This window comes from Lethenteron reissneri, chromosome 38 (genome assembly GCF_015708825.2).
Source record: "Lethenteron reissneri isolate LAM-NWPU_2019-01 chromosome 38, ASM1570882v1, whole genome shotgun sequence".
Taxonomy (NCBI): Eukaryota; Metazoa; Chordata; class Hyperoartia; order Petromyzontiformes; family Petromyzontidae; genus Lethenteron; species Lethenteron reissneri.
In genome coordinates this window covers 6,388,386-6,410,847 of record NC_083816.1, presented here as the reverse complement: position 1 = coordinate 6,410,847, position 22,462 = coordinate 6,388,386, and the positions used below count along the sequence as shown (strand labels likewise).

The following is a 22,462-nucleotide window of genomic DNA, read 5'->3' as shown; positions in this document are numbered from 1 at the left end:
CCGCCGCTTAGCTTTGCAGATATGACGAGAGATGCCTGCTGCTTTCGGGTTAAGTTTAATCACGGGATTTATATAAAGGGGAACGCGTTGTAAATAATTCCGCGATGGGAGAAGGGCGATGTGTTTTGTCCACTTTTAGAAAGATTTGCATTTTAAGTAAGTCCTGTTCACGGCGTTCCCTGTATTCCCACGGGCTCAATTTCGCCGCGAAACAGACTTTGGTAATTCTTTCCTGTCGAACGTTAATTCGCGTTGTTGCGTTGCGTGAATTTTTTTTTGGGCGAAATTGTATTATCGCCCCGCAGATAACGCTCTGCTGAAGCAGCAGAGCTTTTCATCTATTATTCAAATGTGATTTCGCCGGTAATTTAATCTCGCCGAATTCATAACGCACATAATTACCACTGTTTCACCTGCGTGCGGAAACTACAATTAAAGTGATGGGAGTCCGGTATTTTTTTTTTTGTGCGCAACTTGTCAGCGCCATTAGAATTCGGGCTTTTGTTCGCAAATTATATTTCTATTGCACCTATGGGCGACGAGGTCGTCGATTGTGCAACGGCTGTCGGATCTGGCAGAAGGAAGGGAGCGATGGCGGCCTCGTCAGCAGTGGCCCCCTTCGATGACCTCTCACCCTCTTGGCCACACGATGCCAAAATCACGACCGACGCTGCCACAGGAACGGCGTGGCGGTCAGCAGTGCAGCGGACTTGCAACCCAAAGTTCGCCCGTTTGATTCATTCTCCCAGTTGAAAAAATGGGGGGGCAAGTTAATTAAATCCTCTCTGCCCCCCCCATTCCCCCCGTCCCCCCCCCCCCACTTCCCCTCCCCCCCCCCTTTCCACTACAGTCTCTGTCCAACCAGTTGTATAAGCCTGTTCACCGCAGTCGATCGGCGGGCCGCGTGTGGTGGGGTAAAGTGCGGTTCACTCCCAACTTCTTCCAAGGTGCCTGGCCGGTGTGGAAGAGTAGGCCAAATACCCTCCAGAGGAGCTCCCTTGCCAGCAGTAGTGCGTGAGCAAGCAACCACGGAGCTGCACCTTTGCCCTGTCAATCCTCGTGCTGGAGGAAGGCCTCCCCGTTCCGCGTCAGTCCTGCGGGTTGTTTGACCCACACTTCACCACGCTGGTCAGCGCAGGTTGGTGAAGGGAGGCAGGGTGGAGGGATGGGGGGGGGGGATGGAGGGGTTGAGGCGTTCAGGAGGAGTTTCCATTATCGCTCGCCACTGACGTTAGCCGTGAGCAGGGCATCCCGAAATCCTCGGCCGTCCGCTAATAAACCCGAGTGAGGTCAGGGGTGAAATTACTTAGAGCTTCAAAGTGACGACGGCGAAAATCAGTCGGCGTTTTGAGAGACGCCACGTGATTAGGACCACTGCCATCACCAGCACCAAGGGGTTGTTGATCTTTAGTGACCTTAAGTGAAATGTCATACGCGGGTTCTGAGGGTTACAGGCAGTGTCTGCCCTATAATAATAATAATAGTTCAATTTGTAACGCGCCTAAATTTGCAGACGCAGTGGCCGCAACTCAGAGGCGCGGAGCCAAGCTCAGAGTAGCTCGAAAAGCATGATTGTAGAGGTGAGTTTTTAAGTCTCTCTTGAAGGAGGCGATTGAGGTGATGCTGCGAATGTGCAGAGGGATTGCGTTCCAGACTGTTGGGGCTGCCACCGAGAAGCGACGCAATAGACGTGACCATCCTGGATCTTGGTATCAAGAGGAGGTCGTGAGTCTCGCTGCGCAGGCATCTATGGGGTGCCCATGTCAGCCCAGGGACGATGCTGACAGCGTGTCCGGCCGGCCGACGGCCTCGTCGGACCCGAACGTCGCTGTGGGAGGGAGCCAGGGCCCAGTCAGGGTGGCTTCAGGGAGGGGGCACGACCCCCCCCCCTCCCACCCCACATTAAGGTCGATACACAATGCTGCAGCGTTATGATAGATAGATGTATGTGCATGTTGAACTTCTTTCATGCCGTATGTAGCCAACCGTGCTAATCGGAGGTGCGACAGATCCCTTTGGGTGATTCAGTCGTTACAGCCACGACCATGGCTGTGTGTGCCGCTACCGGCCACGTGCCGAAATTGAAATAGTTTTTTTTCGTTTTAACTTTGATTTATCGTGACAACATTCGGACGTCGCTTGAAAAAAAATGGCAAAAAAACAATACCGAAACTGAAATAGCCGCGGTGAATGTCGACAGTGTGTGGTGGTCAAACAGTCAAGGGAAGGCATTGAATATCGCACGGAGAGGGAGGGGGCATCCCCACCCCCCCCCCCCCCCCTTAAAACAAATCCCCCATAACAGCCACAGGGGCCCTCATCAAAATGTACTCGGTCCTGGTTGTGAACACGATTGAGTGGCGAGCGCCGGGGTGACGACAACGACGATGACGATGACGATGACGACGATGATGACGATGACAATGACGACGACAGTTGCCGTTTGAGTCTCAAGCCTTGTGCTTTTAGGATGGGGGGGGAGGCGGGTCCCGTTACATGGGGATGTTTTGGTCAATTCCAGCCATGCTGCCGCTCCGGCCACTCCGACGCCTGCTCCGGGTCGTGGCGCCGCCACTTGCACTTACGGCGCGACCGTCCGACGATTCACACCGCAACGCAGCAACATTTCAGAATGGCGCGGCGCTACAAATGCATCCCCCCCCAGTCGTCGCACGTCGCGGCCCGGGTTAACCTTTTCGTTGAGGCCGCGGGCGTTCGAGCAAGGCGATGGAAACCGAGAAAACGATACAAACGAGAGGGTGAAATAAGTAAGCGGAGGAGAAATGAGTCTTGACTTGTACTCGACGGCACCCTGGGTTCGTGTCATCGCTGGCGGTGGGGTGAATCGGAGCACACATTCCAGTCACCGCTTACCCGGCTCCCAGCGAAATGCCCAACGGTGTGTACAGAGTGGCCCAAAGGTCAGGGCACGTAGGGCTATTATATCTACTTTCTTTTTTAACGAATCGAGTAGTTTGTTTCATTTATTTTAACACATGCTCAAACTGACTTCCATTAACGTTGATGCGCGCGTGACTTTTATTTTCAAATAAATTGGGGACTTTCTTTTAAATAGAAGGTTACAGCTGCCTTCTTTGGCAAACATAACAACAATAACAACAAAACTAATTGAACTCGTTCGCCTTGGGTAGAATTTTCTTTCCATTTTTAAATGTCATCTCAAAATGAAGGAGAAAAATAGATATTAATAATGAAAACGGATAGAATATTCACTTACAGAAGAAACAATTGAAAGGTTCCAATGCCAACTGTTAAAATAATTGTAAGTAAACATGTGTGTCCTCACTTCTGGTGTCACCATGTACATATAGACACATATTTCACGTTCGGCCACTGGTGTGTTTAAATGCTTTATTAAGCTAGACTCTGTCTCCATTGTACAAACGCCCTTGTGGGAAGGGGGGGGGGAGAGCTCTCAAACATCCAGGTCTCCAGGTCCAATCACCCAAAGCCGTGTGGGGCTGGCTGCATTGAGGTGCAAATGAGCTGTTAATTCATGCGTAAATTGGGGCGGCACGTGTCAAGCGCATCTGTTGGCCATGAGGGTGGAGGGGTGGGTTGGTGGGTGGGGGCTGGAGGGGGGCGACTGCGGTGGAGGGTTGTTGGGGTCCCGGTGGATGTGCCCAGGGACAAAAGTCTTGAGAAGTGAGGAAATTGGAGGAGAGAGGGAGGGGGGAGGGAGGGAGGGAGGGAGGGAGGGGGAGGGGATGGAGGAGGAGTTCGTGGCAATGTGCAGACCGTGACGTTGGAGCTCCGCCGGGATGACGAGCACGTGACTGCCCGGCGCTGTCGAGGTGTCAGCTCTCCCGATTTAAAACGAATTCCCAACGACAAATAATAATAGCTCGAAGAAGAAGAAGAGCGATGCGGTTCATTTAAAACAAAAATAAAGGTGCTCGCTGGCTTTGAGGGCCCGGGTTCCCGCCTCGTGGGATGTGAACGCCACACCGTCCGTCGCCTCAACGATTGCATCTTCGTAGGTGATGGGGGTATCGTGCATTGCACATGCAATGGGGTGGTGACGTGACAAGCACGCAAGGCATGTTACTATTTAAAAAAAACTCTATATTTTTTTTTTTACCAGGTATGGTCCACTGAGCTATATCGCTGTTTTTCGGAAGCGACCTGGCCACAAATGATAGCTCAACGAAGTGGCTTATCACGTGTAAATCTATTGCAGCCAAATACTCTAAACGCGCGTTGATTCTAAATGTGAAGGAAAAAAACTGGAGGAAGCAGAGAAAAATTCCCACGGACACGGGGGAGAGAGAGAGAGAGAGACATGCAAACCCCAAACATACAGGCATCAGTCTCGGGATTGAACTTACAACCTCCTGTATACCAGGGGAGGTAGTTAACATCCCGCTGCCGTGGCGCCCGTCGGTTGTGAGTCGTGCCTTCCCGCTGTCTGTGAGCAGCACACCGCCGCCTGCTGATACATCTCTTGATTTCGTGGTTTAGATAAAGCGAAAAGCATTGCACACGCAATGCGGTGGTTACGTGACACGCACTCAAGGCATGCTGAATCGGAGTCCTGCCTTCCTTCCCCGCTGTCCCTTGCTTGTGAACGGCGCACAATTGCCTGCTGTGATATCTAGGGGAGCAAGGATTTAACTCTGGGGGAGCTCCACAACACCTGTTCCAGATTAATACTGGCCCAGGAGAGACATAAATTCGCATCGATACACACTAATCACTGAGCCTCCACCAACCACACAAAGAATCCGCAATGTATGCCCAAAATTGTGGAAATGCCCACTTGACCTCCTCCAAGCTTGTACATGTATTCCCTCGCTCTCAGCCACAGCGGTCCGATCGGCGACTCTGCGAATGCGGCGTCTAATCTTTGTTTTATAATTCTCGCTCAGCGTTCGGAAACACCGGTCGATCGTGCCCGACGGAAATCGTTACCGCGCGTGCTTCCAGCGCCAGCTCGTTTGCGAGAAGCCACGTCGAGACGAGACAAACAGACGAGACTCTCCGCTGCCCTTGTCGCAAACCGCAGGACCACCCACCCTGCCCACTCCACACTAACAGCCCCCCCCCCCCACATCACCGCCGCCTCCGCCCCAGCCCCTCCAACAGACTGTTGGCGTAGGTGCGGTTAGCGAGCGCTCCCTATGAAAAGTGAGACAACCGTGGGTAATTAACGGGCATGATTATTTTCAATCTCTTGTTGTATGGTGTTCGCGTTCGACGGGTGAAATTGAGCGAGCGTAAATGGCGAGATGTTACCCACCTCGCCTGGCATGCAGGAGGTCGTGAGGTTCGATCCCGACCCTGCACGTTCTCCCCGTGGTCGCGTGGATATTTCTCCGGTTCCTCTGGTTTTTCGCTCCACATTTAGAAACAAAATGCGTTTAGAGTGTTTGGCTGCTATATATTTCCACATTATAAGCCACTTCTTTGAGCTTATCATTTGTGGCCAGGCCGCTTCTGAAAAAGCACTAAATAGTTCAGTGTGCCTGACCGGTTAAACTAAAACATAGTTTAGTTTGGGAAAGGTGGTGGAGTGGTAATCACACACCGCTGTTAACCTGGCGACCTGATTTCAATTCCTAGGCACGGCTGACGTCAGTGGCAAGTGATATCCCTTCTAGCTCTAGACCTACCGGCACCCCCATCAACCCCCACTCTCTTCACTAACCCCACAATGACGAGCGTTGGTGAAGTTTGCATGGTCAAACAACGCCGCAGCACAGCCAGCACACCATTGGGGAGGCACTGTCATCCAGTCGTGGCTTCACAAGCCACCGTAAACAATTAATTTACAATGATGAAACAGACGGAAGGTGCAGTGTTGGGACTGGCTCCGTACCGTCTGAGGCCAAGCACTGAACGGCCCACAACCAACAACCTCCCACAACCAACAACCTCCCACAACCAACAATCTTTCACAACCAACAACCTCCCACAACCAACAACCTCCCACAACCAACAACGGCCCACAACCAACAACCTCCCACAACCAACAACCTCCCACAACCAACAACCTCCCACAACCAACATCCTCCCACAACCAACATCCTCCCACAACCAACAACCTCCCACAACCAACAACCTCCCACAACCAACAACCTCCCACAACCAACAACGGCCCACAACCAAGCCACGATGATGCGCAGTCTCCATCCGCAGCCCAACCCGTCTTGCCGCACCGGACCCCCCTCCCACCCCCTCCGCACCAAGCACGCCGCCGCGAGTGCCGGGCTCGAGCGAGCACACCGCTCTCTGCTTGGGCACGCGCCACCAGTGTTTGTTCCCCGCCGGCTTCTTCCCCCTTGTAAAGGTCGCCGGGGGTTACGCGAGAATGCGGCGATAAGGAGGTGGGCTATTGATCACCGGCGCGCCTCGCCGAATATCGCGCGCGGGTCCGGCTTTTGCACGCCGGTGGCGACCACCAAATTGATTTTTATTCCTCCTCCCTCCACCCTCCTTCCACCGCCGCCGCCGCCGGGAGGAAGGCCATTTACGCTCGCTCGGAGTTCAATTTCACCCGTCGAATGCTAATCAGTCATACGGGGGGGGGGGGTCCGCCAGGAGATAATGGAAAGATATGGATTTAAATAAGGACTCGCGCTGTTTAATTCCCCTGCTGGTTAGACACGCGTGCCCGCTCTCGCGCGCTCTCGCGCTCGCGTGCCAGTAAATATTGGCGAAATTTACCAGACGGCGGTTTGTAACAAATGAGGTTACGCGGCGGTTTTAGTAATGAGGCGCGGCGGCGTTGTGGGAAAAAAAAATGTGATTGATTGTTTTGTGTGTGTGTATGTGCGTGTGTGTGTGTGTATATATATGTGCGTGTGTGCGTATGCGTGGGCGCGTGTGCGTGTGTGGTGTAGATAATCAAATCTATCAGCATCGTTTATTTATCCCGCCTGAAAGCTCTTTAAATGAATTCTCTCTCTCTCTCGTGTGGATGAGTTGATGGCTGTGTAGTATAGTGGGGTTTGTTGGAATCTTTTTTTTTATTGTTTTCAGCAAATTTCAGATGTTGGCCGCAAGGGATTTCATGATTCACAACTGATGAGCCGGTCCCTCGTTACAACCCCACCCCCTCCTCCCCGGCTGTCACCAGCCAGCCACAGCCCACCGCGTGGACATTGGGTGTAGGACATCTGATGCTGCACCCTTGGCGCTGCACTATTTAGGGGCTGCAGAACCGTTGCTGCACATTCGGCGCTGAGAAATCGGTGCTTGCGCGGTCGGTGCCGCACGCTCGGTGCTGCACAATCGCTGCTGCACCCAAGGTGCTGCACAGTTGATACTCCACCCTCGGTTCTGCAGGACAGGTTGTCTGCAGGGCAGCTTCTGCACACTCGGTGCTACGGCCTCGCCGCTGCACAGCAGGTTCTGCACTCCAGGTGCTGTGCTCCATCGCTGCACATTCTGTGCTGCACTGCCGGTGCTGCACTGTCGGTGCTGCATCGCACGTGCTGCACAATTAGTGCTGCACGGTTGGTGCAGCGCAGCTGGTTCTGCACCACCGGCACTGAAGGCTCGAGTAGAGTGCGGAGCGGTCGTGAAGGAGCCTCATGACTCGCTGTGTTTCCACACGCACCGTAGACCGCTCCTCGCTTCAAACGCTCCTCTAATTGCGGTGGTGGTGTCCACTTGTTTTATAATTTTTTCCCCCGTTGTAAATGTGTACATTGTTATACAAATTTTACGGGGTGGTTGAAATATTATATTTGTTATTAATAGAAAAAGTTGTGTTTGAGTGTTGTGCTTTTTTTGTTTACCCCGCGACATCTAACTATAGCGGCATCCTGAATTGCGTATCCATTCGTCAAGTCTCCCAGAGCACCGCATTCCCCACGTTGCTGGAGACCGGTCCGCTGAAGCAGACGTCACAGAGCTACTTCTGAGATCCCTTTATTACGTGACCTCTTAAACCTGACAGTAGAGGTGGGCCCTGCACTCTCCCCCACGCGTCCTGTCTCGATGTTTGTCGTGACGTTTTTCTTTTTGCGATGACCTACAACGTGCATACATACATAGTTCAGTGCCGGTAGTTAGGTGAGTACATGGGTAGTTAGGTGAATGGGTGTGTATGTAGTTTGGTGGGGAGTCGGCAGTGTGGTGGGCAAATAGGAATGGGTGGGGTATGTGGGTGCATGAATGGTTAGGTAGGTATGTAGGTGGGTGGCTGGCTGGCTTGAGCATATAGGTTATCAGGCCGGCTAGTAGGCAAGCATGTGGGTGGGTTGGTGGCTGACTATGGCATGGATGTGTATTAACAGCCATAGAGGGTTCACGTGGGGATTGGCTTGCCGGTCCCGATGTGTAGGTAGTTAGGCGTGTAGGTAGTTAGATGGGCAAATGGCTAGTTGAGTGAATCGGTGGAGTTGGTATGTGAGTGGGTGGGATTGTGGGTAGTTTTGGTGTCGGTGGCTGTCTGGCTTGTATGTGTGTGTGTATGGTGAACTTCTTTTGTACCTTACGTAGCCAACCGTGGTAATCGGAGGTGTGGGGTAAGGATAACAAACTAAATACACAAAAACTGTTCGAGAGAAATGAGTTTCAAATACAGAATTAAAAGTGCATAGCTCCAGTGGCTTCCCAATATCGGAAGGAAGAGCGTTCCAGACGGCCGGAGAATAGTATCTGAAAGCACACAGCCAAAAGCCGCTGCGAAGATGACCAGAGTTCGCGTGATGGCTTACGCTCCTTGACGAGATTAGCGTGGCATTGTGGTTCATTTGTGGTAAGCACTTAAGCGAAAAACCGAATATCAAATTGTGATTTAGTTTTTTTTTTACTGCAGTTATTGGTGGATGGGCAGAGACCATCAACTGGCTGCATTTGAGAACTCGGTTTAATCACTGCTGGCCAAAACACCTGTGACCTCTTATCCACACCACACTGGGATGGGGGGCAGTGCCCCTTTTCCACATATCTCAAGCTATAGACAGAAATTTCTGATGCGTGGCAGCCAATTCGATAGTTTTTATTGTCAGGGATGGAATTAAGTGGGAAAACCCAATTAATGGATTTGGGTTTTTTTTTCTTTCTCCCAGCAGTAATTCCGGTGTTTGGGCTGCGACAATGAACTCACTCACACTTGAGAACCCAGCTTAATCGCAGGATGTATGTGTGTGTGGTGAGCCTTACGTAGCCAACCGAAATGGAAACACGGGATCTCAGCGGTCCCCGTTCAATATCTCGACCTTAACCCCTGAGCCCACGAGTCCGGCAACTAACAGGAAGACTTATTTTATTTTTATTCTGCTTCTTTACCCAGGAAAGCCTGACCTCGTCTCACGGAGGGGCTCTGCCAAGTGTTCACAGTCGCGGGGGAGGGGCGATAATTGCCTTGTATATGTTCAACTGAGTAGCCTTGGAGCAGATGGTGGTGGGATGAGACTGTCAGGTCAGATAGTGGAGGTCGCTGCTTGTCGACCGTACAGCAGCTGCTGGTTGTGGCAGAGGGTACGAAGCGAGCGTTGCCGAGGAGGCTGCCGTGCCATCGGCGGCTTTGTCCTCGAGTAACTCAGGATTCCGAGTGAGGCGCTGGCAGAGGTCATAACCGGGTAACCGATACCCGTACCCTACCCGATACCGGGGTACCCGTACCCAGCCGGGTACGGGTACGGGTACCCGTTTGCGACCCTGGTGCGGCCGGGTACGGGTACGGGTAGGCCGTGAGTCACTGGTGAGTAACCGTTTGTCACTCATTTCCCAACGTCTTGTCTCTTCTCACATTTCAAGTTCCTAGAATCAACCCACCCGCGCCTGCAACATGGCTTCATCCCAGAGGTCGCAATCAGGTTCCCGATACCCGTACCCTACCCGTACCCAGCCGGGTACGGGTAGGGTACGGGTACGGCGGGTACGGGTACGGGTACCCGTTTGCGTACCCTAGTGCGGCCGGGTACAGGTACGGGTAAGGAATCAAAACCCGTTTGCAACCTCTAGGGCGCTGGGTGTAGACTCCAGCTTGTTCAGAATGCAGCTGCTGGAGTGGTGTGAGCGCATCACTACACCGGCTGTCTTTTTCATTTAACATTGGCTACCAGTCCAGTATAGAGTGGACTGTAAGATCCTGCTGCTGATCACCAACAAGGCACTCAATGGATAAGCCCCGTGATATTTACAGCAACTGATCCATCTTCATACACAAACGAGGTCCCGGAGATCTTGGGATCGTCTTCTTCTCAGGACTCATTTCCTGCGGTGATCGGGCTTTTGCCAGTGATGCAACCAATCTCTGGAATGCTTTGCTAATAGGACAAGAGTCGTTCGCTTTATTTGAGCCTGTCATGAAAACTCACCTCCTTAAACTGGCCTGTGCTCTCGCCTAGTTCTGCCCAGTTTACCAGCCAGGTTATGTTTATTCTCTGCTTTCCATGCATGGGTGCATTGGGATGTGTGAATGAAATGCGCCTTTACAAGTGTAAATTATTATTGTTATGAACCGCCCAGCTTTCTATCTCGGACAAAATATTCTCATAAAGCAAAATGTTGTGCGTCCACGATCGTCTCTCTAATGAGTTTGTTGCAGCTGTGGCCTGTTGAGGTTGTCGGTGGCGAGATGCTAACCACCTCGCTCGGTACACAAGGAGATCGTGGGTTCGATCTCGACCCGATCCTGACCATGCCTGATGTATATGTGGAGTTTGCATGTCTCTCTCTCCCCGTGGTCGCGTGGATTTTTTTTCTCCCGAGTCCTTCGGTTTTTCCTCCCAAATTTTTTATCAACGTGCGTTGAGAGTATTTGGCTGCGATACCTTTCCGCGCGCTAAGCAGCTTCGTTGGGCTATCATTCGTGGCCAGATCGCTTCTGAAGAAGAGCTACATCGCTCAGTGGGCCTTACCTAGTAAAATAAAAAATAAAAATGTTTCATAAAAAATATATGTTAAACTTCTTTCGCAACGTACATAGCCTAGCATGATAATCAAGGTTGCGGGATGTGTGAGAGTCTGCTTGCTGTGTGCTAATACAAACACGTTCGCTTGGCAACTTTCTTCAAATATTCCAGTTTTCTCCGGGCCTCAGCATTATCAGCATCATCATCAGATATGCGCAGGAAACGAGGGCCCGTTGTGCCAACCATGAGGGTCCATGATCCACATGACATTGTAAAAGGCCTCTGGCAAGGTCAGGCTCGGTGTCACGACAGATCTAACGAAGGCCCCAATGGCGTGAAAATGTGGCCTCCCAACGACAAGTCCGTCGATCTCCCTGCCCTCTTTTTTCTCTCTCTCTCTCTTGGCTCTGAAGTGGGGCCATTGCCCGAAACGTCAGCCGACTGTTCACGTTTCCGTTTTAAACAATAATAATGACGAATACGCCGAGCGTTGTGCTAACCGAGTCGACGTCTCCCTTGCGAACAGGACCGAGTCGGTCGCAGAGAAAATGTTGACCAACTGGTTCACCTTTCTACTCCACAAGTTTCTCAAGGTGGGTTCGTCTTCAGCTGCAATCTGCACGCGTAAATTGCTCTCATTTCTCTTCGCTTCATTGCAGTACTTTGTTTTGATTTCATCATTTATGGTGACCCAGGTCACTGGTATCTTCGACAAATTTTCACTTTTACCCTAAGATTTGTGTAAATTCACGGCGCGATGAAGTGCTCTCCCCAGCTCCGTGCGGGTCGAGGTGGTAATTTGACTGTACTTCACCGTGCTCGTCGGTGCCGGTTGTGCAAAGGCAGGGAGCATAGAAATACGGTACAACAGTGGAAATACAGCACAACAATGAAAATACTGCACAGCAATGAAAATACAGTACAACAATGGAAATACAGTACACCAATAGAAATATAGTACAACACTAGAAATACAGTACAACAATTGAAATATAGTACAACAATGAAAATACAGTACAACAATGGAAATACAGTACAACCATGAAAATACAGTACAACAATGGAAATATAGTACAACAATAGAAATCTAGTACAACAATGGAAATACAGTACACCAATAGAAATATAGTACAACAATGGAAATACATATTCTTGGTTCTTTCGGTAAAGTCACGTAGAAGGAAAATAATAAAATAATAAAAATAAAACATAATAAAATAATTCTCACGACGTTTCGGCCTGTTCTCCACCTGAAGACGGCTGCTTGCGTTGTGGCCGAAACGTCGTGAGAATTATTTTATTATGTTTTATTGTTATTATTTTATTATTTTCCTTCTACGTGACTTTCCTGAAAGAACCCAGAAGATGAATCCCTGCAGTCACGAAAGCTTTAAATCGAAATGGAAATACAGTACAACAATAGCTTTTCCTGCAATGCGCCCTGCTGCTCAGCAGGTAGAACCCGGTGCAGCTTGAGCATGGCGGTTGCCCATCCAGGCTGAGCACTGCTTCGCTTTCCAGAGATCTAACGAGCTCAGGAGTATTTCTGGGTGACTTGTTCATCCGCTGTGTACCGCCTTAATTCGACAATAATAACTGGATGTTATCATGCTGAGAGGAAGAGGAGATCCTAATGCGTCGAGCCACTGGCAGAGTGATGAAGATCAGTCGCTTGATATATCAAGATCATCACTACTTTTCGCGGCAGACACAACACAATAAAGCTCTGTTATATCTTTACGAGATATGTAATAATTCAGCGGCGCCTGCTGCTCCCATGTGAGTGCTATTGTAGGTCTGCGTGCGCACAGTACACCCACTGATACACACGCAGTACACACACGGTACACGCACTGATTGATCTACAAGTCTCGCGTAAATACATTTTGCAATGTTTAAACATTCTCCGAGTGAGAGCACCGATCGTGGAATGGCACTGTCTCTAGAACGGTGTGATCGCATTGTCAGACGAATGTTATACATGCCATCATCTCTGTCATCACCCCATCACGACCATCATCACCACTACATCACTACCATCATCACCACCACATCACTACCATCATCACCACCACATCACTACCATCATCACCACCACATCACTACTATCATCACCACCACATCACTACCATCATCACCACCACGTCACTACCATCATCACCACCACATCACTACCATCATCACCACCACATCACTACCATCATCACCACCACATCACTACCATCATCACCACCACATCACTACCATCATCACCACCACATCACTACCATCATCACCACCACATCACTACCATCATCACCACCACATCACTACCATCATCACCACCACATCACTACCATCATCACCAACACATCACTACCATCATCACCACCACATCACTACCATCATCACCACCACATCACTACCATTATCACCACCACATCACTACCATCATCACCACCACATCACTACCATCACCACCACCACATCACTACCATCATCACCACCACATCACTACCATCATCACCACCACATCACTACCATCATCACCACCACATCACTACCATCATCACCACCACATCACTACCATCATCACCACCACATCACTACCATCATCACCACCACATCACTACCATCATCACCAACACATCACTACCATCATCACCAACACATCACTACCATCATCACCACCACATCACTACCATCATCACCACCACATCACTACCATTATCACCACCACATCACTACCATCATCACCACCACATCACTACCATCATCACCACCACATCACTACCATCATCACCACCACATCACTACCATCATCACCACCACATCACTACCATCATCACCACCACATCACTACCATCATCACCACCACATCACTACCATCATCACCACCACATCACTACCATCATCACCACCACATCACTACCATCATCACCACCACATCACTACCATCATCACCACCACATCACTACCATCATCACCACCACATCACTACCATCATCACCACCACATCACTACCATCATCACCACCACATCACTACCATCATCACCACCACATCACTACCATCATCACCACCACATCACTACCATCATCACCAGCACCATCGCCTTTTGTTATTCTGCAGCAGGCCGAGTGTGCCGCACATGCCTCGCCGGTCCGTGGACTGTGGAACGCTGTGACGCTCTCCAAGGTGCTGATGCCCGTGTCGTCATTGCCTCCTCCCTTTCCCCGCTTCATGTTTCTGCCCTCGCACCTCGTTCCTTGTCACCCCCCGTCCTCTCATTTGCCAAAATAACTGACTGACCCACCAAATGGCCCAACCAAATTAACTAATCATGAACTACCGACAAACCCACAAACTGACCAACTAACAACTAACCGACCGACCGCCAAACCTGCGACCGACTGATCAACCCAACCAATCGACCCAACCGACTCACCGACTGACAAACGAACTGACCGACCAACAAATCCAACCAACTTATCCATTCACCGACCGACCGACCCACTGACCCGCTGTCTGACCCGCCGACTGACCGACCCACTGACCAACCCACCGACGATGCCCTCGTATCAGGAACGAGCGGGCGAGCCCCTCTTCAAGCTGTACTGTGCCATCAAGCAGCAGATGGAGAAAGGTCCGATCGACACGGTGAGCGGGGAGGCACGATACTCGCTCAGCGAGGACAAGCTCATCCGCCAGCAGCTGGAGTACCGCACGCTGGTGAGCAGCTCACCGCAGAGCCGCACCGCGCACACACACACAGCCACCCACTCCGCTGAGCCGTGGTGTCAACGTCTGCGCTGGGGGAGACAGACGTGCACACCAGCACCACGAGCATTGCCCGGCGGCCTTAATAGGCGCTCGCCAACAGCACTTGCCCAACGGGCGGTTGCGTACCGCCCGGTGGTAGTTGCGTGCAACCGGTTTGCGCGTGCGGTACACGCGAGCGACGATTAAGTTGCGCAATTTCGAGCGCGATTTGTTGGCTCGATCGATCACTCCAGGTGTGGAGTCGGCTTCAGGCTCCAGTGGGTATCTCGCGGCGGTGCGTGTCAATAATACATGATGTTTGGGGCAATGGCACTTCATCATTGCACGTAGATAGGCCAGAGAGATTGAGTGGCCCGGTAAGTCTGCAGCTTTACATTACGGCGCTCTAAAGCATCGCCTGCGTTATATGTTTTCGCAATAAGCCCACGGCGTTATTGACGAATGTGTTGAGTTTTTGTTTTGCTTATTGTGCTCGTGCACCACTGCCAAGGCAGCATCGGCAAAAAAAACGTATGATTTAGTTGTGTGCGCATAATTGTGTATGTGCTGCATTTTTGTGAAGCGGATGTTGTAGCGGTTATTGCCCTGCACTACGAAACCCTGCGACCCGACTTCGAGTCTCGCTCATGGCCAACACCGGTGACGATTATCTCCCCTAGGTCGACTCAGCCTCAAAATGAGTACCTGGTGCAGTATGTTACACATCGCCACTGGAGAGACAAAGGCGACGGGGCGTGGTGCTGGCCACTCACCTCCTGGTGTTCCGTGTCGGCCTTCATCGGTGCTCGCTAGCAGCACTTGCCCCAACAGTCTGTTCAAGGCTATACAACGGGAGGGGGGGTGGGGGTGGGAGAATCCTTGTCTTTGTGTGTACACGTGTGTGTGCGTACACGTGTGTGTGTGTGTACACGTGTGTGTGTACACGTGTGTGTGTGTACACGTGTGTGTGTACACGTGTGTGTGTGTGTACGCGTGTGTGTGTACGCGTGTGTGTGTGTACACATGTGTGTGTACACGTGTGTGTGTACACGTGTGTGTGTGTACACGTGTGTGTGTACACGTGTGTGCGTACACGTGTGTGTACACGCGTGTGTGTGTACACATGTGTGTGTACACGTGTGTGTGTACACGTGTGTGTACACGCGTGTGTGTGTGTACACGTGTGTGCGTACACGTGTGTGTGTACACACGTGTGTGTACGTACACACGTGTGTGTGTACACGCGTATGTGTGTACACGTGTGTGTGTGTACACGTGTGTGTGTACGCGTGTGTGTGTACACGTGTGTGTGTACACACGTGTGTGTGTACACGCGTATGTGTGTACACGTGTGTGTGTGTGTGTGTACACATGTGTGTGTACACGTGTGTGTGTACACGTGTGTGTGTGTACACGCGTGTGTGTACACGCGTGTGTGTACACGTGTGTGTGTGTGTACACATGTGTGTGTACACGTGTGTGTGTACACGTGTGTGTGTACACGTGTGTGTGTGTACACGTGTGTGTGTACACGTGTGTGTGTGTGCGGCGCACAGACCCTGAACTTGGTGAACCCGGAGAGCGAGAAGGGCCCAGAGGTTCCGGTGAAGGTGCTCAACTGCGACGCCATCACCCAGGTCAAGGAGAAGCTCCTGGACGCGGCCTACAAGAACGTGCCCTACTCGCTGCGGCCCCGCGCCTCCGACCTCGACTTGGGTCAGAGGAGTGGCCACGAACGTCCACGCTCCCCCCCTACCACCACCCCCCCCCTCCCTGTCGCTCCCAACTCGGCACCGCCGACGCGGCTATTGGCTAGCCATCGAACAAAGAGGGTCGCCGCATCGCGCGCTTTCCAGATGCGCTTCTGCAGCCCTTCCGGAACGCTCTTTCTTTCCGATGTTAGGACGCCACTGGAGCTGTGCACTTTTAAGTCACCTCGATTGAATACTCACTTGTTTTTGAACTGCTTTTTGTGTTTAGTTTGTTGTCCTTCCCCCGCACCTCCGAAAATCGCGGTTGGCTGTGTACGGTGCGAAATAAGTTCACATACACTCATGCATACGGCGCAATCAGCCATCAACTACCGACACCGAAACTACCCATCCTCCCACCCACCCACGTACCCACCCATTCACCCAACTAACCATATACCCACCTAACTACCTAATCGCCCAACTGCCTACCCATCCATACCACATTCACACCAGCCAGTCAGCCACCAACCCTCCCACATGCCTGCCGACCAGCCGGCCTGATAACCTATTTACTCAGCGAGCCAGCCACCCACCTACATACCTACCTAACCACTCATGCACCCACACACCCACCCATTCTTATTTGCCCACCAAAATGCCTACTCCCCACCCAACCACATACACACCCATTCACCTAGCTACACATTTACTCACCTAACTGCTGACGCTACGTATGAATGTTCAACTTATTTTGCACCGTATATAGCCAACCGTGCTAATCCAAGGTGCGGGGGATGGACGACAAACAAAACGCGAAAAGCAATTCTAAGGAAATTCGTTTTCAGTCTAGATGATGATGATTTTAAAGTGCATAAATGCAGTGCCTTCCTAATATCGGAAGGAAATGGCCGCAGAAGTGCATCTGAAAGCGTACGATGTGGTGACCCGCCCCCCTACGCACATACCCACCCACGTATTCACCACACTACCTACACCGCCAACATACCCACTAATCCACCTACACAACAGTCCACCCACTCACCAATCTATCTACCCACTCACCCACCGACCCCACACCCCTCGCCCACGTGTGTGGCGGCTGGGGCTGAATGTGCGCATCAGTTTATCTTGGCCTTGGGCAGCACAGAGGGGGCAGGGGAAGCGGTGGTGGTGGGGACAGGGAGATCTGTGCTTTAGCAATCTCTCTCTCTCTCTCTCGCTTTGCCTCGGGCCAGGGAAAATTGACGCTTCTAACACGCGACCGCGTAGGAAACACGCACGCTCATGATGCTACGCTCGTGCGGCGCGCACACGCGGGCGCATCTCATTAACGGCTTGCGTGGCGTTGTTAACCTGCGCACGTCATCTCATCTGCGTGCTCCTCTATCTCCGTCTCGTAATCGCTAATGTGTACCGCTCCGCGGCTGCCGAAGCGCACCTTGAATTTTCGTTCGATTTTTTTTTGGCTCACCAATGACGTGGCCCACGATTCTGAGTGCGTTTGCCGCAACGTTCACGGTTTCCGTTTCCAGCAGACGCCCTGGTAAATGCTGCCCGCTGTACTCACCGTAGAAATGCTAAGCCCCGTCCGCTGTACCGTGGACGTTAAAGGTCCAGTCCCCGTGACGTCATTCGCAAGAGTAGGCCATCGTGTGCCGGCGACACGGTCTGTATTTGCCAACTTAAAAATATATATATTGACGCCGCTAATCATTCGATAGGAACACAGTCCGTTCTCCTATAATGCGGTAGTAGTTGTGTCCCTGAGGAAGACCGCATTATTTATGGCTCAGTCGACCTAGGGGGAGGCCCAGGGCCGGTTCAGATAATCCTCACCGACGTTGGTCGTGAGCGGGAATTGAACTCGCTGGGTTCACAGTGCGAGTGCGATAGCCACAGCAGCACACGCTCCACTCGCGCGACGTGGTTCTGTCCACTCGATCGCGTTATATCTAATTGGCATCCACGTTATAAAAAACATTCATCGCGTTATAGCCAATTTGCGTTATGAAAACAACACGCGGCGTTATAGGAGGACAGACCATAAACGGCAAAAATCGTTGCCACCACCCCCCCCCCCCTCCCTGCTCCAAAAACCTGGCAGGACCCTCCTGCAAAAAAAAGAATCGAGAGACTCGGGCGATATAGCCAGTGGGACACACCGAGTACGAAAAACAAGGTCACTGAGCACAATTAATATGGGCATCACCTTTGGGCGCCACGGTGGCGAGATGTTAACCACCTCGTCTGGTATACAGGAGGTCGTGGGTTCGATCCCGACCCTGACGCCTGCTGTATACATGGAGTTTGCATGTTCTTTCTTTCTCCCCCCATGGTCGCGTAGATTTTTTTTCCGGGTCCTCTTGTTTTTCCCTCCGCATGTATGATCAACATCACCCGTTTAAAGTATTTGGCTGCTCTATAAATTTCTACGCCACTTCGTTGAGCGATCATTTGTGCCCAGGTCGTTTCTGAAAATGAGCTGTGTAGCCCAGTGGGCCTTACCTGGTATAAAAAAAAATTGTTCCTTGCTGTTGGTTTTCTGTGGCAGAGTGGCGGCCCGGCAGGATGGCGCGGGTCATCCTGCAGGACGAAGACCTGACGACGAAAATCGAAAACGACTGGAAGAGGTGCAACACCCTGGCTCATTACCAGGTGAGGCGGCGTCTCCACTTCCTGCACCGCCGCACGTGACCCGCGAACCAATTGTCACGAACCTAGAACTCGTGAAGCGACTGATCCCCCGCTCATCCCTGCGGTCCCTTAATAGGCACTTCACTCCTACCCGGCGGTCCGTACGGAATTACGTTTTACAAGCAAGAGCAGCATTGCATTGCCTGGGTTTTACCACTTCTGTCACCGTTAACAACAACAGCCGCCCTTCGCCACTGAGTGGCGGTGATGTCACCACAGCGCCTGTGCCAGGCCAGGTGCACTTTGAGGCCACGTGAGTGAGATGATTGACAGATGCACCAGCTGTACCCCCTACTGTGCCAACTCGCTGCGTTTTAGCTGCCCGGCACTCTGCTTCTTGTTGTGAGAGGTCCCTCCTCTGCCCTCCGTTGTTGTTGGAGGGCGACTGCCTCCAACTGCCCAGTAGCATGAGCCTCCTCCATAGAGGCCGAACTTGACACCACTGCTACCGGTCTTCAGCAAGTCCAATCAGCTGCACTTCCTCCTGTACAACATCAGTCCATCTCTTTTCTTTGCTCGTGCCGCGCTCGTTTACTCCCCTCTATCTGACCAAACAGAAGCTGATTTGGCAATCGGTGGCTGGGCATGTGGGCTACGTGACCCAGCCAACGCAGCCTTGCCCGTCGTCACAAAGACACACACTCGCACAAACGCACGCACGCACACGCACGTCGTGATGAGAGCCTTTCCACCCATCGTACGCGTCACCACGATTGTTGCAGCTGTCGACCAAATGAGCAGCTTCGTTCTCCTTCGGTCCGTTTCACTTGTTTTTGTACCCTCGAGGAGAGAAGCGGCATAATGAATACAGCTCCCCAGCTTTTCTAATGTGCAGGTGCGCAAGGAGCGGCTGCCGTCTTTTATCGATGATACATCTGCCACATAGCAGAAGAAGCGTGATAACACTATGTATCTATTTCACGTGAATACTTACCAACATTCTTTCTGTATGGAAACATTCCCAAATGTATGTCCCTATGTATTAAGGATGAGTTTCATTTTTTTTTTAATACATTTTATTTATTCACGTTGCCCGAGCGTGGCACACTTCCGACAGCGAACACACTGCCCGGCGTTACGGGTCGTGCGCGTACCGAATCGCAGAGCCTACGGGTGGAATATCGCAGCGTTGGCCGCTGTTTTTTCTGTTGATAAACAGAAGAGGGGTGGGGGAGCTGGGGATGGGGGCGTGGAAGTGGCTCACACGTGGGAGATTGTATGCATGTATGTCGAGCATCTATCGCACCTTATGTAGCCAACCGTGATAATCGGATTGAAGTGCTGCACAAACATGAGTTCGACATTTAAATATCTTAAGATTCGTTTTTTTTCAAGGACAGTTTCGGATCTTTTGTTGTTCGTGTTTTTGGACCGTTTACATTATGGAGCAATAATTGCACGTGTCTTTCGCAAATGACACTCCATCCCTGGAGTTCTCACTCGGTTAGACAAAATCAGCGTGACGTCACGTGCCACCACTCTTGGTGGGGAGAGCGAAAAAGTGATGTAATATACAAAGACGTCACTGCACGAAGAAAATCATTCCGAAAAAAAAAACACGTGTTTTCTGTTCACGTTTTTTTTTTCCTTCGGATCGTCCAAAATTTCGACACTCGTTTGCGACGATCGCATCGCTCGATTTAATCCCAAAAATCAGCCACACAACGGCGAATGTTTTTGTTATCTCTTCCTGCAACCAGATTCTGGACGGCTCAGTGGTGGCGCTGGTGCCAAAGCAGCTGCCCACGTGCCACCTGGCGCACCTCTCGCTGACGCGCTCGCTGCCAAGCCGCTACGGTACGTGAAATGATCACCGGAACGCAACGCCGAGTCAATTTAGGGGGAAGCCCCAGGGCCGTTTCACACGCCGCTGACGTGAGCCGCGATGGGGAATCAAACTAAGGTCGCTTTGGTTAGTGGGGCGTGTGATGCTGCGGCTGTCGCACTGGCGCTGTGAACCCAGTGAGTTCAATTCCCGCTCATGGTCAACGTCAGTGAGGATTATCTGAACCGGCCCTGGGCCTCCCCCTAGGTCGACTCAGCTATAAATGAGTACCTGATGCGATGTGTAAACATCGCCACTAGGGAGACAAAGGCGGCTGGGCGCGATGCTGGCCACCCACCCCCTCGTGTGCTGTGCCGGCCCCCATAGGTGCTGCTCGTTAACAGTCAGTTAAAGGCTACACGGGCGACATTTGTCTTTGTATTTGATGAGCGATAACGTGATGGTTAATGCACTGTAAACCCGGTGACCTGGGTTCGATGCATGGCCGTGGCTGACATCAGTGACGAGTGACATCTGAATCACCCCTTGCCGCTCTACCGCACTCTTCCGCCCCCCCCCCCCCCCCCGGTCCGCCTCACCTCACCGACTTGAAACTATCATGGTGAAGTATGGTCAAATCAACCCTCACAACCGGCAACCGGCACAGTGTGGGGAGGCCCTCATCATCCAGACGTTGGATTAGCAAAGCGGCGGTGCACAAGCCTGTATCCTGAGTTTGATGAGGGTGCAGTGGCACCGCCAGTGGGTTAGCATGGTGGGCCACGCACGCGGCGACCCGAGTTCGATTCCCGCTCACGGCTATATCGTCAGTGGCGAGCGATATATCTTAACCGGTCCTCACCAATGCTGTCGTGGCGAAGTGCGTTGAAATAAACCCTCGTTACGTGACACGGCATGGGGGGAGGGGGAGAGGCGTTCCATGTAGCAGCAGCAGCAGCATCAGGAGCGGCAGCTCACAAAGGAGCTGTAAATGATTTATTGCCGTAAAATAATTAGAGGGAGGGGGAGGAGAAGGGAGGGAATGTTGATGAAAACGTCTCGCTAAGTCACAAGATTCTCAGAAGCACGCCGGAGAATTCACATCCGTTGTGAAAAGGGCAACGGGCGGGAGAGCCGTAGGCAATTTCGGGCGAGTTGAATAAAACATATAAAAAGAATATAACGGCGGCGACATATGTTACTGGATATTGCTCCGTAGCGAAATAGATTTATGCTTTTGACAGAGCATGAAGTAAAACATAAAAAAACGTAACAAAACATTCTCTCTTCCAATGTTTTTCTCCGCGAGCCGCGGTCCCTGACGCTGGCTGCGGAGTTTGCGTATTCGCAGAGCCGCTTAACTCCCCGCCAACAAATCGATCACCGCACGAGCGCCGGACTCCATCATCTCGCGACCCACCGGCGACCCGTGGCCGCACGATTCGATGACCCAATTAACCCGTTGACCCTCTCGACCTCAACGGATCCATACGGCATCGCTCCGTTCGCTGGCCCCGTCCCTCTCTCAGTGTGAGAGACGCGGCGGCCGCGATGCCATCCACGTTGACCTGACAGCCCCTTCATCCGAAATTCTACTTGGCTACGATCCCATCGCTCCTCGCCGTTTGCTCGGCACGCATGTCGAGTGAGCGATCCGGAAGTCGCCCCTCTGATTCCATCTCACCCAGCGCGGCATTTTAAACGACGGTGAGTTTTTCAAATCTCCCCCCCCCCCCT

The 22,462-nt window shown here is 51.8% G+C and overlaps 1 protein-coding gene across 3 annotated transcripts in view; it reads left to right on the top strand.

Annotated features, from left to right (window-relative positions):
* Nucleotides 1–22,462, top strand: part of LOC133351691 (plexin-A2-like) — a 310,302-nt gene that overhangs the window by 264,033 nt on the left and 23,807 nt on the right. For all 3 annotated transcript variants that reach the window (XM_061567099.1, XM_061567100.1, XM_061567101.1), the window contains exons 25-29: nucleotides 11,359–11,425; nucleotides 14,396–14,542; nucleotides 16,129–16,288; nucleotides 18,818–18,921; nucleotides 20,661–20,757. In XM_061567099.1, the coding sequence (XP_061423083.1) occupies nucleotides 11,359–11,425; nucleotides 14,396–14,542; nucleotides 16,129–16,288; nucleotides 18,818–18,921; nucleotides 20,661–20,757 (575 nt within the window). The remainder of the gene's footprint in view (nucleotides 1–11,358; nucleotides 11,426–14,395; nucleotides 14,543–16,128; nucleotides 16,289–18,817; nucleotides 18,922–20,660; nucleotides 20,758–22,462) is intronic.